Source organism: Canis aureus, chromosome 1 (assembly GCF_053574225.1).
Source record: "Canis aureus isolate CA01 chromosome 1, VMU_Caureus_v.1.0, whole genome shotgun sequence".
In the NCBI taxonomy this organism is placed as follows: Eukaryota; Metazoa; Chordata; class Mammalia; order Carnivora; family Canidae; genus Canis; species Canis aureus.
The window spans coordinates 14,513,566-14,533,963 of NC_135611.1; the positions used below are offsets into that span (position 1 = coordinate 14,513,566).

The following is a 20,398-nucleotide window of genomic DNA, read 5'->3' on the forward strand; positions in this document are numbered from 1 at the left end:
AATTAGTTTAAATTCCCTCCTGGAAGCACCCACCCACACCTGTGTGAAATGTAAGCTTGTATACATATATGCGTGTGAATAATCTTATGCATATAGCTACATTACACATTAAATACTTTCTAACGGCAATACAATAATCAGTGGAAGAGGAAACTCACACCAACACTCCTCCACCTGCCACCATCACCTTCTCTTGTGTCACTTCTCTCCCTAGCCCCCACCTTCTCCTACTGAATGGCCTGGTGCATGAATCTGTCTGTGGTTTGAATAGTCAGAGAGAGAGAGAGCCTTGTTCCAGATCCACTATCCTACTAGACCATGGAGACGTCATATTCACAAACTAGCAGCATCGAAGAGTACTAACCAAGCTAACACTTGACATTTACAATCACCAGCAGCAAGTTAGAAATAAACAATTTCCATAACCCATTAAAGAGGCATTTCATAATCTACCTCTTCTGCTTACCTCTGCTGTCTCTCTAGAAACAAACTCTTTGAAGTTAAAAACTATTTTGCCATTGTTTAAAGGTGCCAATATAAAAAGTCTAATTAGTGCTTTGGTTTCTGACTGAGGCTACAATTTACCTACTCATTCAAAGCAAGAACCTAGAAGCCATTTTTTATTCTGACCTTTTCCTCATGCTTGATATGTAATTATCAGTAATCCTGTCACTCAATCTTCAAAACACATCCCAAAACACATCTATCCACTTCTCTCCATTTCTGCTCTCACTTCTTGCCTGGAATATACCAAAGAGCCTCCTGCCAGTCTGACCCTCCTGCTTCTCTTCTTGTCCTCCGCACAATAGCAATGTCAGATCATGTAACTTTCTGGAAGAGAACTCTTTGAGTGGCTTGCCATTATGCCAATAATATAATGCCAGTTCTTTATTCTCTTCTGTAACAGAGGACCCCTGCCTTCCCTGACTTTACATCCCTTGTTCCAGTCTTAGGACTTTCACACTATCTTCTCTACCTGGAAAACTCCAGCCACTAGATCTTCAAATAATTAGATACTTCTACTTCTTTCACTGACATTCCAGTTTAAATGTCCCCTAGTCAGAAAGAGTTACTCCTCTTCCATTATTCTCTGTCATTATAACTTGTAATATAGCTTGTATATATTATAACTTGTATATATAGTGATTATTTGGTGTTTTGTCTGTTTACTTATTTATCATCTGTTTCCCCAATGTAAGTGCTCCCAAGAGAGGGGAATTAGACTTGTTCTTTGCTATATCCCAGTACATAAAACACATACTTGACATACAGAAGGTGCTTAATAAGTGCTTGCTAGCTTTAGAAGAGTGACTTATCAATTGTGTGGATGTTTAATATACAAGACTATTAAACTCAATACCTATTAATCCTTTTGTTGTTTCAATCAAAACAACCTGTCATTGGTAAGCTTGATAAATTATGTTTATTTACATCTTTATCCATGTTTAAGTATTTATACCTCTGACTTGTTCCAAAAAGAATGCAAAGCAGGTGACTATGACACTGCATTTGGTTTAAAAGATCAAAATGTCTCCATATAGGACATTCTATAAAATACTGACCAAGACTCCTCAAAACTGTCAAAGTCATTAAAAAAAAAAAAAAAAAAGAACCACAAGAAGACTGAAAAACTGTCACAGACCAGAGGAGACAGAGGAGACATGACAGTCAAATGTGATGTGGTATCCTGGATTAAACCATGGGACAGAAAGAAGACATTAGAAGAAAAACTAGTAAAATCCAAATAAATCCTGGAGTTTAGTTCAGAGTAATGTGTTAATATTGGTTTCTTAGTTTTGCCAAATCTATCATGGTAATAGAAGGTGTTTGGGAAATTGGGTGGGGATATGTGGAAACTGTTTCATGTTTACAACTTTTCTGTAAATAGAAAATTCTTCCAAAATAAAAAGTTTATTTTAAAAAATCAACATCTCCACATAGAAATGTAATGCACTCTGACTACATTTTGGCATTTTACTTTCAAAAAGCAGAATATAGGCAGTTGACTTACTGCCCTGAACCCATGCAACCATTTAAATATAAAAGCACAGTATTATTTAATACTTGCCTCCTCGCATTTGCCACCACAAAGTAATTTTAAAATAACTAGACACATGCACTTAAGGCCTCTAATATCACATTAACTCTGCATCACGGTTAGGAGAATCTTCTAGGTCCTATCAATCCTAAGTCTGCCCATTGCTTCTTCTCTGAAAGGAGGGGAAACCAATAATGTTCTTAAGTGTATGGCATCACCCGAGAACACAGTTTTTACCTGATAATTCAAGGGCAGCCAGTATTTCAAAAAAGTCTTTCTAGATGTTATTCTCAAATTTTCTATTAACTTTTAAGCAAAGTTATTCTCTATTCATTTGTTTGATAAATAATTACATCATACAGCAGTCTGAATCATATTGAACTTGGATAGCAAACTGGATTATGAATTCAAAAATATGAAAGTAAATTCCAAAGTAATGCTTCTATACCCAAGAGAGGTTTCATCGTTTCATAAACACACCCAAAACCAAGGCACAAAGTACTACAATCCACCCATTTTACACATAATTCTATAAATGTGATGTAAAATCATCTTCACACACAGTACTTGAAATACCAACACTTATTTATCTTATTTATCCTGTTATTCTGGCTTCCATTACACACACACACACACACACACACACAGAGGTATACTATTTCATAGGTTATGGTGATCCTATTTAATTAGGGGACTATAAAATGGTCAAAATAATCAAGATGTCAAAAGAAATTAAGCCATCCGAAAGGCAGAAATTGAACAGGCGAAAAGGAGATGGCACAGATTAAACTACTTCTATGAAAAAATAGAGGAAGAGGGGAAATTTGTAACAATTCTCTGGGTATTTTGTGGTTTTACAGTTGTCCTACCCTGGGCTAGTCCCTTAAATATTCTTAGCCTATGTTCCTTATTTTTAACATTAAAATAGTAATGCCAGTCTACCCACTGAATTCTTTTTTGTCCCCTAGGATAAACAAAACCTAACAAATGAAAACAATTAAAAATTTTTTTAATTGGCTACTTTTCAGCCCAAACGAGTTTTACAAAATTAAAAATTGTAAACTACTAGCAGTATCTGAAAAAAATATATATAATACTACATTATGGAACTGAATAAAGCAGAAAGCAACCCTTGAGCCAGCTAGAAGCTGAACGGTGTTCTTGGGTAAGCACCTACCTTGGAGACTTGTCGAAGCCACCTTAAATACTCTGTGAATGTATCAAAACAAATGTAGTAGGTCTGGCTTTGGGGTCCAGAGGAGCTAAATGCTAAACAGTGCTGGTGCTTTTTCACTTCTTCTACCTATAAAAACAAACAGAGACAAAAATGAGGCAAGAAAGCAGACCAGTTACATAGTTCATTGGCCCAACATACATACCTTTGGCCAGTGAGCCTGCACGGATTTGCATCTTTCCCTATATATGTTCCTCTTCATACTTAAAACACACTAAGTTCCTAAGTCTGACCAACAAATTTAAATTACTAGGAAATCGAAAACGGGGAGTTTTATTTTCTTCAAATTTCCCCACAAGAGGGAACTTCTCTTCTTCCTGTTTAAATTGGATGACTCCCTTCCTTATCTTTATCGTCACAATAGGGTGCTGAGGTTCTTCCTCCCCTTGGAAGGAGTTGTACTTAATATTTTACTTAAGGATTTTTATTCCAGGTAAGTTTTTTACTTTAAGGGACTTTTGTATCACTCTGAATTACAATCTTTTGAAAAAAGTCTTTAAGCATGTTAAATAAGTTTTTAAAAATTTAACATGAAATTGAAATTAACATGAAATAAAACTCTACCAAGAGAAGTTTCAAGTCCTCACCAGGCAATGATACAGTCCAATCAAATTTCCACTGCCCAGTAAATTCATCTTAAGGGGAAAAAGTTCAGATAATCAAGTAACATGACATTATACAAGTTCCTATGCTTCATTTGCAAAAATGATCACAAGTCAACAAGTGTAAAAAATTTTCAAAAAGATCAGAATCAGAACCAAAATGCAGTTAAAAGTTAGATGTTCTAGAACCAAAATGCAGTTAAAAGTTAGATGTCAGGGTGCCTCGGTGGCTCAGTCGGTTAAGTGTCTGCCTTTGGTTCAGGTTATGATCCCAGGTCCTGGGAGAGAACCTGGCATCAGGCTCGCTGCTCAGTGGGGAGTCTGCTTCTCCTGCTCCCTCTGCCATTCCCCCTGCTAGTGCTCTCTAGCGCTCTTTGTCAAATAAATAAATAAAATCTTTTTTAAAAACCCTACATATCAGGAACAAATTGGATTTACCTCAGTAAAAGGCAAGATGGCTTAACATTACTGGAGCTACAAAATCTTTAATCACATTAACAGGTTAAAGAAGAAAACTATATTATCATCCCCACAGCTGCAGAAGAAGTATTTCATAACATTCATCACTCATTCATCATTCATGATAAAAACTCCTAGCAAACCAAGAACACAAATAACAATTCAAGCTGACAAAGGGTATTTATCAAACATCTAAGGCAAACTTCAGTGTTAATGATGATATATCACTCTCTTTAAGATCACTGAGAAGACAAGTATTCTATTCATACCAGAGTTCTGGCCATTACACTAAGACCAAAAATGTATTAAATATATTAAAGAAGGAAGAAAATTGTCATTATTTGAATATCATGATTAGCTACATAGTAAAATGCCAAACAATCTATAGACACTATATTAGAATAAGAAAATTCAGCAAGGTGGGGCTAGATATAAAAATCAATACTCAAAAATCAACCACATTTTTACACTCTAAAGAGAAAATACATTTTTAAAATGCCATTTAAACTAATCAATATTAAAAGAAATCAGATCAGTGATTTCTGGAGGATAGGGAAAGTGAGGAAAAGTGTGGGAGGAAAGGGATACAAAGGAGCACAAGGAAACCTTTGGGGGTGGTATGATCATTTTTTTTCTTCACTGTGGTGATGGTTTAATGGGCGTATTTAGCTATCTATACTGTTATCAAATTACTACCAAAATATGCAGTTTATATTTTGATTATATCTCAAAAGAGTTTGGTGAAGATGCAGAGAAACAAGAACACTTGTACACTGATGTGAGTGTAAAACCATGCGTGAACTTTGGAAAACAATTTGATATCATCTTATAGCATGTGCATATGCCCTACAGCCCGGTAACTGCACTCCTAACTATGTATCTAAGAGCAGTGTTTCTCAAGGAGGTCATTTATTATAGGATTTTGAATTAAACAGTTCACTCTACATTGTACAGTACTGTCTAATACTTTGCATGACATTTTATCCTTTGAGTCCCTGCCCTATAAATGCCAATAGATTCCCCCTGTACCAAAGAGATTGGTATTAACCAAACACTATCTACTTTCCACATTTTCCAGACACTCTGCAAGTAAGGTGAAGTCATGTGACTCATTCTGGCCAATGAATATAAGCAGAAGTTTCTGCATCCAAATATACAAGAGCCAGTTCATGATCCTCCTGTTATGTCTTCCCTTGCCTAAGCACCAAAAGTAGGGTACATGTTCCAAATGTTCTAAGAGAGCAGAGCCTCCATCAGACTGGGTCCCTTTACAGTTATGTGAAAAAAGAAATCTCTACCAATCTACAGTGAACAATTAGTGGAATAAAAAAAAGCAGTTATGTTAAGTCACTGACATCTGGGAGGATTTGTTACTATAGCATAATTTAGCTAATATCAACTGATACGTTGACTGCTCAATAATTTCACAATCAAAACACTTGCATATATTACCAAATGTCCCCTTTGGGCACAGTAACTCTAGTTGAGAACTACTGCCCTAGGAAAACTACTTGCATACCAGGAGGCATATCAATGTAAGACTATTTCAGCAGCATTATTTATAATAACAAAAAACTAGAAGCAACCCAAATGTCCATCAACAGGAAAATTACTTAAGAAATTATGAGAATTTAAAACATTTACAGAAGAGAACATTGAGAACATTATTCAGAAATGAAAACCACATACAGCAAGCAACATAGAATCTTATTATGAAACAACATAATATTTAGTGAAAAAATTCAAACACAGAAGCCCACACATAGCACAATACCTTTTTTATTGGATCAAAAACAAGCAAAACATAGTTACATGATTAAACTTATTTCAAAAAAGAAAATGATGAATATATATTTTAGGACAATGGGTGGATACCTTGGGGTTGGGGAAGGCAATGGGACAGATATAAAGAGAACACAGATAGAAACACTGGTACTGATAAAGAGAACACAGATAGAAACACTGGTACTGATAATGCTATGATTAGCTGAATAGTAGTTAAACTGAATAGTAGTTAATGGTTATTTGATTTATTATGCATCATAATTTAGCAATTATTGAGTAAAATATTACAATATTACATTTAAAAATCTATGTTAAATTCTAAAGAATAACATAATAGTTGCACAATGAATAGAAACGTGTCTATTAAATAAGTTTTTCTCAACATTAAATTTTAAGAGTGCTTCATTTAATTTCATATTTGGAATTAACTTTTGAAAATGTACCCTAAAGGACCATGCTCTAAGTGGTGTGTCAGATTTGATTATCAATAAGTATTGCTCAGTTATGGTCAGTCTATCTCATACTTCATTTCTAGGTATCTTCATATATATTTAAAAAAACAAAAACAAAAACCTTCCATTTACTCTTAGTTTTTCCTTTAACAGAATGAAACAGTGAACAGAATGAAAAAAGGAACAAATAAACATTAATGAAAACTCAGATTGCAAAGACTGAATTATTTTTCCCTAACTTGGTCAAACAGGTTTTAAAAGACTGTTTTTCAATATACTCAATTATTTTTAAAGGCGTAGTGCAAAACAGGTTTTACAAGGTTTGTCTGTGAGAAAAGGAAGCTATTTCAATTTATTCAATAGTAGAAGTCCATCCAATAATAGGCCTGGGAAACAAGACAAGTTGCTAGCTCTGAATGAAAATGCTAATTATAACTCGATCTTCTGACCTTATCTGAACATTCCATTGCTTTCCTGCCTCTGCTTCTCTGAGCACAATAATCTTTCTGACCATCTACTTCATATGTCAAGAGATTTTTCACCCTTCAAGTTCTACTATGATTGCTACTTCCTTCATCACAAACTTCCCTGATTCCCCACAAGAAAATGTAATCTCTCCTTCCACTCATCTCCTGCACTACTTTTCTGCATGTCTCTTAGAGCAGATATTGTTGTGCCCATCCTTCACCTCTGGATAGGAAATTATAAGCAATTCAAAGGCAGAGTTGATGACTTACCCATCTAGGTATTTCTGGGACACCAAGCAAAGTGGCTTCCCCACAGAGGTTATTTAATAAATGGTTATATTAAATTTGCCTAAGCAAATGCCTAACATCATAGAGAAGAAACAAACAGGCTGTTGACCTAACAGGGCATCAAACATTAAATATGCATTTTTAATAATGACCTACAGGAGTAATAATGATAACTAATTTTGCAGAATTCAATCCAGAGGACAAAATCTTCAGTAATAAGATACAACTAATTCTTCAATGCTCAGACAAAAGGGAAGTAATGGTTTCAAAAGAGGTGACTGAAATAGATCTAAACGTACCTGTCAGCCTGACCAAAATCTTTTTTTTAAATGATCAAGTATTAGTCTTCTTAGGATTAGAATGCATAATAGCACAGGGATGGATGGGGATCTGACATGGGGTATTTACATAAGGAAAGACTAGTTTAAATGAAGAATGAATTTGCCATATAGCAGGTGAATAACAAAGCCATTTACTACTGCACACATCCGATTTTACCGTATGCATTTCTAATCCCTGGAACCAGCACATCAAACATGTGCCAATTTTAAAAAGTTCACCTTAACAAAAAGTTGACTTTCTTTTCCCCCCCTCTATTTATATCCTCCACGTTCTGTCTTCTTTCCAATGCCCATTCAGGAAGAAAAATGGTAAAGAAAATATTTGCCTAACATGCCCCCAATTTTCAAAAACCCTTTTCTTCATTCAAATTCGCCTTCCCATTTATTAAGAGATTATCATATCATTTAAAAATCAGGAAATACTAACATATAATTATATGGTAATGATACTCCTACCAACACTTGGATATTAATAAATCGATCTGGCAAAAAAAAGAATGTAACATTTTCCCAAGCAATCTGGTTCTTTCTCTTTTATAAATGATAGGAATAAAATAATTATGCCCAAAGCAAACCAGCTAGTAATGTTGGAAAGATCCACCAGCTATATTACAGCTTTTCTCTGAAACAAGTTAACATCTCAGGTTCAAAGATTATGATTGACTAAAGTGATAAACTAAAAAATGCTAACTTTGAGGTACTGCGGGGGTGGTCAGTTGGTTAAGCATCCGCCTTTGGGATTAGGTCGTGATCTCAGGATCCTGGGATTGAACTCATCTTCGGGCTCTGCACTCAGTGGGGAATCTGTTTCTCTCCCCCTTTCTCCCTCTGCCCCTCCTACCAATCATGCTCTCTCTTCTCTCAGAAAAAATAAAATCTTAAAAAAAAAAAAAAAAACCACTAGGGGCAGCCTGGGTGGCTCAGGGGTTTAGTGCCGCCTTCAGCCCAGGGCGTGATCCTGGAGACCCAGGATCGAGTTTCTTGTCAGGCTCCCTGCATGGAGCCTGCTTCTCCCCTCTACCTGTCTCTGCCTCTCTCTCTTTCTGTGTCTCTCATGAATAAATAAAATCTTTTAAAAAAGAATTTAAGAAATAAAGACTAAAAAAAAATGAAAAAACGAAAAACAAACAAACAAAAAAACCCGCTGACTGCATTGGTCACTATACAAAAAGAGACAGGTATGCCGAAGTTGGATCAAAGATTCATGCAAGAAAGAGAGAGTCTAACCTTTGGTAAGCATGTTTGAATGGTCCTAAAGCCGTGGACTTAGGGATCATTATTATACTATACTACACAATACAAACTCAAGATACCAAGAGATGTCTACTCATAAAGAATAATTCATCATCTACAGCCTAAAATATAACACTGAATTTTAGTTGCTCTGTTTTCAGGCCTATAAGTAAGATGCATGTACTAACAAAGTGATAACCACGGAGGCTTCACGTGGGCCAATGGCATTGTTATCTTCCACAACTCTACCATCCAACAATGCCCAATGGTGGAGCACAAGAGGAACTGAATTAGATCTTAGATGAGTGAAAACCATGGGCCCCATATTAGAGAAATGGCTCAAAGTAAGCTTAATGACACTAGGGAACCTATTAGTATTTTGTTCATTTTAAACTTACTTTTCCACCAATTAGTGGCAAAACATGCATCTTTCCGGTCAAGCTGTCTTTCACAGATGATACTATTAGGCAGGTCCCACACAGGATGACTTGGCGTCTGGTCCATCGGTTCACTGGCAACTGCATTTTGCCTTTACGGACATTATACATTCCTGAGAGCTGAATCCGTTCAGAGCTACCGGTGCTGTGAGGTTTTCCTGAAACAAACACAAGCAAATATTTCAGTCCAAAGAGTTGGGCTTTTTTCAACTCATTGGCATACCGGATAAACTACCAAGGCAACAGAGAATAATTATTGGGCAACAATCTAATTTATAATTGAAGGACTCTGAAATCTGCAGTCATACAATTATGGTTAAAAACTACCACATCTACTCCACAGGCGCACTTTAATTTTAGGTAAAGAAAAGCTTTTTCCTTAAAACCCTCAGAAAAGACCATTTTAAGTCCTCTGTTATAACCCGTTTTATTTCCTTCTATATCTTCACATTTTTTTCCTACATTTATAAAAGGGGATGACTTCAAGATTTTTATAAATAGCTTGTGTTTATTTAAGTACATTAGGAAGAAAATATTACAGACCAAGACAGGAAAATAACATTCAAGATCCAGCATGTAATGAAACTAATCAGTTTTAATGGAATTAAATGCTGATATATTTTCCTCCTACAGTCACTTAATGAACACTTAAGTGTTCTATCTATTAAGACAAAAAAATATTTAACTTCTCTTTTTTTAATATATAACTTTCCTAATAAGAAAATACTACTCTCTAACAAGATAGATTTAACACCAATCTATGAAGGATGGTGTGTGGTGGTGCTTGTGACTCATAGAGGGAACACTGAGAGAGAGGCATCAAAGACAAAGATGGCTGTGGGAAAGATCTTAAGAATCTTCGTGTCCAAGATGGAAATGAATTTGGCAAACTGACACTGAGACAAGTCCTATCAAATGGACCGGAGAACTACTGTGATTAATGTATGACAGCATTATAAACAAGGGGAAAAACATTCCCAGTTGTAGATACTGGATGTATAATAGCAAAGAGTCCTGAAACCCATGCTCAGAAATAGACTAATGAGAGACATGTGTCCTTAAGTAGGACCTAAGCCAGAAGGGTTATATTTATTTGGAAATTTGCCTAGTTGCCAAAGGCTAGCAGAAGAAACATATTCAAGGGAAATATATTCTTCTTTTTTTTTTTTAAAGATTTTATATATTTATTCATGAGACACATACAGAGAGAGGCAGAGACACAGACATAGGGAGAAGCAGGCTCCTCACAGGGAGCCTGATTCGGGACTCGATCCCCAGACTGGGATCATGCCCTGAGCTGAAGGCAGATGCTAAACAACTGAGCCACCCAGGTGTCCCCAAGGTAAATATATTCTTATTAATATTTAAAATTCACATAAATACCAAGTAGTTTTGGTAGATGTCTAATACCTACTAGAGAAGGAAACAGGAAGAGCAGGAGCACCAGAAATAGATCTCAAGAGATCCAGAGAGTTGGAACCCTCCCAGTACATACCTTTGGGCAGAAATAACAAAACCAGCAGGTTTGAATTTCACTTCCTCTTTCTCCCAGTATATCAAATGTGTTATAAAATAGATACTGCACACTACATAATTTTGCTGGGGCTGGGCCAGAATGAAGTGTAACAGTGGTTCAGCTATTTGAACTTGGTGCCCAGCAAACAACTACACAAAGCTAACACTCTCAAGGGGGCTGAGAACTCCACTGAGTTGTTCAGTTACCAGACGCTAATGCCCCACAAAGAGGTAGGAAGCTCAGGAGACTTCAGGTCAGACACAACTTGCCAAAGTCTGCCAGTAAGGGATCAGGCCACAGTCATTTGCTTGTCCCCTTCTGTGTAAGTTCATTTACACCTGGAGAGAAAAATGCTCAGACTCCCAGGCTTCCTTTCTACATGACAGACTCTTCCTGTAGGGAAGCAGGTAAGTGCAAGACTATGGGAGTTCTTTTTTTTTTTTTTTTTTAATTTATGATAGTCACAGAGAGAGAGAGAGAGGCAGAGACACAGGCAGAGGGAGAAGCAGACTCCATGCACCCGGAGCCCGATGTGGGATTCGATCCCGGGTCTCCACAATCGTGCCCTGGGCCAAAGGCAGGCGCCAAACCGCTGTGCCACCCAGGGATCCCTATGGGAGCTCTTAATGAATGTAAAAAACTAACATACTGTAATGAGGAACCTGATCTAAATATGCATGTGCGCGCGCGCACACACACACACACACACACACACACACATTTACATACAGGTTAAGGAGGAGACATTTTATTTAGCCACACCTGAGAGTGGCTTCAAGGACACTTGTTAACCTGTCACATTTATGTATATCTGTGGGTAAGTAGATCTACAACAGCGGTACATAAAGACAGCCGTGCAAATCCCCAACTCCACAAAAATGCTAGAGAAAGCCCCAGAACAAATCACCAGATAGAGGGGACTACATGTCCCAGAAGGGATATACGTCTAGGGGAGTATGGAGACATCAACAGAGACAGGCTTTTTATTCTCTCGTTAGAAAAACTCCCAAAGGGCCTAAATAGTCTTAGAGCCTAATGGTAAGATCAGTCTGTCCTTGGAAAGCCCTAAACATCCCAGTTTGAATCAAACCCCTTCTTGTCTTATTCTGAGTGAATTTCAATGTCCTTGTGGTCGGCTCTCTGCCTGGGTGTTCCAGATCAGACATGTCCTCAAGACTTGCTGTGTTCAAACAGGGCTCTGGGGAAAATGGAGAAGAATAAGTACTATATACCTGGGCAATCACCCAGATGCCTCCTTTGTGTCAGACTTCCTTATTCTATGACATAAGGAATATTTTATCTCTTCCTGCCAGTTCTCAAACTTCTCAATTCAAAGGAATTCCAATTGTCCTATGCTCTAATAAATATTAACAACACCAAGTAACCAATGCCTTCCAGTTCAAAGTTGGATCAGTTGTTTAAACTTTTATTTTAGAAATGTTACTCTAATCCCCTACAGGCTTAAGGCATTTCTTACAGGATCCAGGAGGAAAAACAGACAGCAAAAGCAAGGATTTCAAGTTGATCACAGCAGAGTGACTGAAGTCTCCTTCAGTCTTTCTCTATTGGTAGGGAATTTTACTAAATAAATGATTAGAAGAGAAGTATTTATTTATTTAAGAGAAACTACAGTCTGCTCTCCTACAATATTGTGATTCATTAATACCAATTAGCTCATAGGATTGTAAATAGGGGAATGGTGTCATTTTAACATGCATATTGTGTTGATTCAAAAAGATTTACTCTAGAATTAGAACTTTCAATAGCAAAGAAATAAGCCCACAGCAAATATGCTGCCTTGGTTCGCACAAGCCAGCATTTCTATTGTTCTGTTATTGTGCAGTTTTAATATTCCTTAAGGCAGTTCAACTTTCAGGCACACTAGGATACCCGAGTGGGCCCTATGGGTGATCTCCTGAGGACCCATCATTATTTTTGTTAGTATTTTGGTTATAAAGATGCATGGACTTATAGTCCTACCCCCTTCCAGCTGCATTTTCCCATAAACCTTTTTATTTTTTTAATTTACAATTTTGGAGAACATGAGAATTTTCAGGAATATATATAAAGTAGCAGAAACACCTGTTATAACTACAAAAGCACTGAAACAAGAAAGAAATAAGTACAAATATGGTTGTTGCCAATAACGTCTTTGCTAAATATATAACCGTGCCTATCACTGTAGAAGTTTAAAAATATGTCCATAAAATTCCTTACAATTCTTCCCTCAACAGAGCATAATTCCACTCCTCTTGCACGTGACTAAGTGACTCTCTTCTAACAAACAGAATGTGGCAGAAGTCAATCAACTTCTGAAACCAGGTTGTAAAGGGCATTGTGCTTCCTCCTTTCTCTCTCTAGGATCATTGCCTCTGGGGAAACCAGCTGCCATGTCACAAGGACACTCTGGAAACTGTGAAAAGGCCAACAAGGTGAGGCACTGAAATTTCCTGCCAACAGTCGGTGAGGGGCTGAGGTCTCTTTTTGGCAGCCACGTGACTGAACCATATTGGAAGCAGATCCTCCAGCCCCATTCAAGCCAGTGCCCCCAAGACATTACCGACTGCACAGCTCATGACACTTGAGCCAAAAGTACTCGGCAGCTAAGCCACTCACTCCTGAACTCCTGATTCGGAGAAATTAGGGGATAATAAATGTGTGGTATTTTAAGCCATTAAATTTCAGGACAATAACTAATACAACGTTATAAAGTTGGTTTCATTTAATTCTATTACCTGAACATATAGTATTACTTAAATAACCCACATTTCCCTAAAATCACCTACAAATTTACAAACCGTTGTATAAACTAATGAGGGTCTACTATAACCAGAAATAGTAGAAAACAAGAATAAGAATAGTATATAAAGCAATCATAATTTCCAAAACTTTAGAGAATGAAAGTACTCATCATGATATGGCACCAAAAACTAAGAAAGTCTGATCACTGTACGAAAGTTAATGGAAGAACTGACCATGTCCCTGGAGCTGAAAATGGTCAGAAATGAGTGCAAACACTGAACCCTCACCTCACCTCCTCTACCTTTAGAGCTCTGACTGATAAAACTCTAAAGCATGTTTCTTATTGCATATAAATCCTTAAATCCTTCTTGACTACTTTCAGTGACAGAAAGACTGAATTAAATTACTTGCCTAGGGTCATTTCAAGAGCCGGCGAAGGATTTAAACAACCCATAACAAGGTCTAGAGACCTGAGTGCTGAAGTGGCACCTGGGAATTCTGTCTCACAGCTGAAAGCCTAAACAAGCTCAGCAAGACGTGCTGGCAGGGGCTTTGAAACAGATTTAAGACTAGCTGCTTTTAGCTAATGGAAATGACAACCAGCTGCTAAATAGATTTGAGGAGGGTTAATTTATGTATCAGATCAAAATATATAAAGTCAACTGCCCAGTAAATCTTGCTTCTTACTGACAGATACTCAGTTTGATTAGGTTTATCTGTATCCCCAAAATTACTGTAGACCCTTATTGCAGAGAAATCTCATGACTTGAACCTTTCTCTAATCTCTAAATTCTTGAATACCACTAGAGCTTATAATTTCCCTTAAAATATTAATCAAAACAGTACTTGGGAAATGTGAGCTAGCCCTTCATATTATAGATTCTGTAAACACAGAGCCAAAATAATTTTTTAAAACTCCACCAAAGCAAAGTCTAATATAAACTGTAATAAAATTAGCCATGAATCTAAAAAATTCGAGAAGTCAAAATAATGATTACCATGACTGCACACTGTATGTAATATATAAGTATAATAAATTAAAATACTGAAAGGAGCTGTCATCTTGTGTCCCCGCGTGTGTGCACCTAATCTCACCTGGTCCGCCCGAGACCCCCTGAGCACCAACCCTATTCCCCCGCGTGGTCCTATTTCCGCTCCAACAAGATGAAAGACACTATCATGAACCAGGAGAAACTCGCCAAACTGCAAACACAAGTGGCACTGGTGGGAAAGGAACTGCTCGCCGAAAGAAGAAGGTGGTTCATAGAACAGCTACAGCAGATGATAAAAAACTTCAGTTCCCCTTAAAGAAGTTAGGGGTAAACAATATCTCTGATATTGAAGAAGTGAATATGTTCACAAACCAAGGAACAGTGATCTACCTTAACAACCCTAAAGTTCAGGCATTGCTGGCAGCGAACACTTTCACCGTTACAGGCCATGCGGAGACAAAGCTGCTGACAGAAATGCTACCCAGTATCTTAAACCAGCTTGGTGCAGACAGTCTGACTAGTTTAAGACTGGCTGAAGCTCTGCCCAAACAGTCTGTGGATGGAAAAGCACCACTTGCTCCGGAGAGGATGATGATGACGACTAAGTACCAGATCTTGTGGAGAATTTTGATGAAGCTTCCAAGAATGAAGCAAACAGAATTGACTGAAGAAGATAAAACTTGAAGAAGTTACTGGGAGCTGCTATTTTATATTATGACTGCTTTTTAAAATTTTGTTCATGGATCTGATAAAATCTAGATCTCTAATCTTTTTAAGCCCCAGCCCCTTGGACACTGCAGCTCTTTTCAGTTTTTGCTTATACACAATTCATTCTTTGCAGCTAATTAAGCTGAAAAAGCCTGGGAATAAAGTTTGAAACAAGGTTAATAAAGTTCTTTGCCTAGGAAAAAAATAAATAAATAAATAAAATGCTGCAAGGAAATGCTGAATGAAGACAAATTACAGCAGAGGGCTTCTAACTAGCCTACATCAAAATCACCTGGAAGGCTTTCTCAAGACAGACTGCAGGGCTCCACTATCCAGAGTTTTCAATTCAGTAATTCTGTGAGGGCTAGCCATTCTGCTGATGCTGCAGGTCTGAGAACCACCATTTGAGACTCACTGAGCTACAGCCTTAGGTTAACACCGTCTTTTCAACCTAGTGATCATCAGTCTTTGGTTGATAAACCTTAACCAAAGAAGCAAATGCATCAAAGCTGGGGAAAGGATAAGAAAGGCAACTAGGAATGAACTAGAAGAAGCAAATGCTGCCTTCAGACCCTCAGCTCTCCTTCCTTCCCTCATCTCTTGTCCTCACAAGGAACTTGTCTCATCTCCCAGGCATCTTTAGAATTCCCTCCATTCCATCATCAGAATTACCCCTTAGTTGTCTGAATACCCAAGGGTCACATCTCTTTTGGGGATCTATACTCAGAGAAGGTATTTTCTTCAAAGGTGGGTTTCATTACAATCTTGCATTTACAGAGACCATAACCCTTCCCTGCTTTATGAGTTCCTTCAGCTCAGTTCCAGGAGCAATACATGGCTGGCGGGTGTGGCCTCCCCTTATTAACTTCACATTTGGCAAAGAAAATGCATTTGAGAAATTTCATCAAATCAACCTTCACCTGTCAGTTCAATGTCTTCACCATCTGTTACTTCCCAGAAATGGCAGTCTCGTCTCCCGGTGCATAACCAGAGCATACCTTAAGAGCCTTTTCAACAGTGTCCTGAGTTTTTCTTTTTCATTGGATGAGCAATTTTTTCCTTGGCTAGAAAAAAATCACTGTAACAGTTTCACTAACTTTTTATTGTCATTTCCATTACAGTGCACGGTTGACTTGTTCAGGTCCATAGGTTTGTCAAGCTTCTGCCACATTTAACACTCTTAAATTACCTACAACTTCTATTTTCTGGCTAAAAACCATCACTTTGGTAGACTGAAGAAAAATCCTCATCACCTGCTTTTCCAGCTGGCTTTATTTTTGTCATACTTCTCCACAAAGGATAATGTCATAATGTCATAAGCATTAAAGCATAAAACACCATGAGTGAGGAGAAACAGATGAACTTCTCAAAACCATGAAGTAGGGCAACAGGCCTCCTGGTATGTCTGATTCAAATGCAGGCCTCAGAAAAATTACAAATGACTATTTATCATGAAGCGCGGGAGGCCTTGGGATGACTAAATCTTAAATCTGAGAATGCCTAAGGTCCAGTATACCCATAACTGGTCTCAAAAGAATAAACACACTCACTACCTCCTTTAGATAAAAATTGTGACTTGTGTCAGAGGTGATGCATACCGCTGTGGGCGTGGAAATCAGGATGATGAGGCTAGACAGCACCAGAGCTCCTGCTGAGTCAAGTCTTCACTCACTGAGGGATGCTTTTATTAAACGGAGGGTTACAAAGTTTCAATGAGGCACGCACACATTCATAAATAAATGCTAAAATAAAAATTCTAAAATCAAGCACGAATGATTTCTGGATAATCCACATCACTCCTCCTCTCTCCTATTAGTAAAAGAGACCAGATACATTTCAGTCCCTTTGTTGTGAAGAACACACTTTAGCCAAGATGACTTGACAATGTTACAAAGAGCAACGTCCACACAATCCCATTAAAATGCCACATGATTCAAAATGTTTATCCACAGTTTTCTCTGGAAGGTGGGGTTCAAGTTTATGCTCCACTTTATAACGCACACCGAAAGGTTTAAATTTTGTAACAGAAACAGATTCCAAGAGCAAAACTCCTAATCCCTCTCTACTGCATTAAATAGTTACCTTTTTCTCTACATTAATCTAGATTCAGATATTCTAAAGGAAGTTAATCTAGAGTCAGATATTCTAAAGATGACCTGAAAAACTATCTTCTACCAATGTCACCTCAGAAATGTCAGAAACTCACTCACTCTAAATAGATGACCATCCCTCAGTTTACTAGGAATCTCAAAGAAAACAATTACAAAAACCTCCCCTAAATTAGTCCATTTACATGATTTACCTATAGGTAACTATGGGAAACTTGAAGAGCTTTATTTTAAACCTTCTCAGAATAAAACACAAAATGTACAAAGCTCTCACTTATATTCTTTTACTATTTTAAATACAGCCCAATAATCAAAAGTTTAGAAGGGTAGTAAAAATACATAAATAAACACAATCCTACTTTCTTAGTAGCATTATAGTCTGAATTTTTTTCAATTTATTTGCAAATTATTTATAATCTTGTAATCATAACATACACATTATCTTATACCCTGCTTTAGCCTCTTCAAATTGTATCATATAGACTTTTCCAAATTGTCATTCTATTTTAAAGATTTGCAAGATACTCCATAAATAATCATTTGTTTACTCATTTCATTATTAACTATTATTTCCAAATTTTCATTGTATGAACTGCCGAATCAAAGTACAAGGTATTTTTTTGTGACTCCCAATCTCTCTTTAATATTGCCAGTTCTTTCTAGGTAGCAACTTTAAATTAGCTATAAATGAGCAAAATAAGCAAAATGATTAAGAATAAGCATGCTTCCACTACTAAATATTTTTCCTAAAGAAACGAGTGACCTTTGCAGACATCCTAAGAACATGTGAAAAAAACAAAAACACAGCACACTAAGCTATGTTATTCAAAAAAATGAACCCACATCCATTATCTATTTGGAAATAGGTGTCAGATTGCTGATACCAGTAGATGTGTTTGAGTAAGACATGGGAAGCCTCCACTTTTTAAAGAATGATTAAAAGAAAATAGGCTAAAAAAGCAAGGGAAGGGAAAAAATGGCCTATAATTTTTCTGGTGAAAAGTTTTACACTTGTACACGTACACAGCATTCTGATTTTATCCAGCACTCTATACTGTTTTTCCTCTCTGTTCCCACCTGCCCCTCCCCCCCAAAAGCCCAAAAGAACAGCTTTTTACCAAATGGAAAAGTCAGAGGGAGAGGTAACTTTGCCATAAATCACTAACTGGTTGTAACTACAAAGAGTAACAAAACACTCAGCAATGGATAAAAACACTTCCAAACCACAATGAAAAAATAGTTGTAATTGACTGTCATGGATTTTACAGTGCTTGTTATCATAAAAGCATATTTAATAAATCTTTCAGATCTAGGGTACTGATTTAATTCTTTGATGACCAAATCATTTATTCACAAGTAAGTCTTTTTTTGGTCTTCGGAGGGTTCTAGAACCCCAGAACTCCAGGCTGCCTGGGCCTTAGAGTTCCTCCAATGAACCCCATTCTGTGGCTTGTAAATGCCAGAGAGTAGGCCAAATACACAACCTACCAGCTGTGGCCTTTTCCGATGTGCAGGTCCAAAACCTAGCACAATATCTGGAACAGACTAAGGGCTCAATGAGTACCTGCTTTGTCAGTGAATACACTCCCATGTTTAGGCTAAAGGAAACAAGCACTTCTCAACATACACGGCTCAAATTACAAAAACTATGAAGTCTATAGCTGGGTATTTGAAGAAGAGACAGAAGAAAAAAAATACATGGCTCAAAACAAACTTTCTAAGCTTCTAACAATTTTTAGTTTATATTACAAAGGAAAACATTCATCTAGAATTATCAGCCAAATATTTCAAACTTCTTTTCTAGAAACATTAAGGGAATCTTATTTTAAGTAAAAAAAAGGGGGGGGGGGCAGCCCGGGTGGCTCAGGGGTTTAGCGCTGCCTTCAGCCCAGGGTGTGATCCTGGAGACCTGGGATCAAGTCCCACGTCGGGCTCCCTGCATGGAGCCTGCTCCTCCCTCTGCCTGTGTCTCTGCCTCTCTCTCTCTGTCTCTGTGTCTCTCATGAGTAAATAAATAAAATTGAAAAAAAAAAAAAGTAAAAAAAAGAAGGTTGTTATATTAATGGGCAGATTAAAGTCATTCAACTAAATTACAGTATGTATATATATAGTTTGACAAAATAAGTCTGTCCTTATTTCCATCATAAAGTATATGAGGAGTATGATAATAAACAGATATAAATATAAAGACTGTAGATATAACCCAAAGATGAGTAACAGAGATCAGAGCAAGAACAATCAGAAAGGAGGATAAAGGGGAGGCTCTATAAGTCATTATTCCTCAACAGGAATAATGTCCACTTACCGTTTTTAGAAGAATGACTGGAAAATCTAAATCCAACATCCAAAATAATAAAATAAAAGCTTTATGGCTAGAAAATATATTAAAATGATTTTTAAAACATGAATATACCAAAACACACTTTTGTATACAGTAATAGCACATATTACATATGCTATTTTGGTAGAGCCTGGCTGGATGTTCAACAATCCCATTTCATCTTCCTGGATGCACATAGTAACTGCATTTGTCATCCTCTCCTGGAATTCTGCTGAAGTCTTGCAACTAGTTCTGGCCAAGAAAATGTGGGCAGAAATACATAAACCACTTCTAGATCTGCCTATGCCATACATCCTCTTCCGCAGGCTCCTCACCCACTGACCAGCTGGATGAAGATGGTCTAGAAGAATGCTCAGGATGCTCAAGGGGCTGGTGAGCCACAAGATGGAAGGAGCTCAGGTTCCTGAGTCACTTGGAATGGAGCTACCTGACCAGAAACATCAGCAATGGACTTGATCATGAGAACAAAAGAAATCTGTATCATGTTAAAGTATAAAATCAGTATGACTGGTTGTTGCAGTAACTAAAACTTCTCTAGCACAGTTATATTCAAATCAAAATTTCACCCTAACTAGAACTGAAATAAATTGTTATCATATTGCATGAGCAAACTGCTAAAACTAGGAACACCAATATGCATAAGTAGGGTGCAAAG

General features: G+C 37.2%; 1 protein-coding gene and 1 pseudogene across 1 annotated transcript in view; one reads left to right on the top strand and one right to left on the bottom strand.

Moving 5' to 3' along the window:
• PHLPP1 (PH domain and leucine rich repeat protein phosphatase 1) overlaps positions 1 to 20,398 on the bottom strand; it is a 206,754-nt gene that overhangs the window by 93,755 nt on the left and 92,601 nt on the right. The window contains exons 2-3 of the mRNA XM_077891039.1: positions 9,298 to 9,494; positions 3,216 to 3,341 (exon numbers count right to left, since the gene is read on the bottom strand). Coding sequence (XP_077747165.1) covers positions 3,216 to 3,341; positions 9,298 to 9,494 — 323 coding nt within the window. The remainder of the gene's footprint in view (positions 1 to 3,215; positions 3,342 to 9,297; positions 9,495 to 20,398) is intronic.
• LOC144293754 (transcription factor BTF3 pseudogene) lies at positions 14,759 to 15,254 on the top strand (annotated as a pseudogene).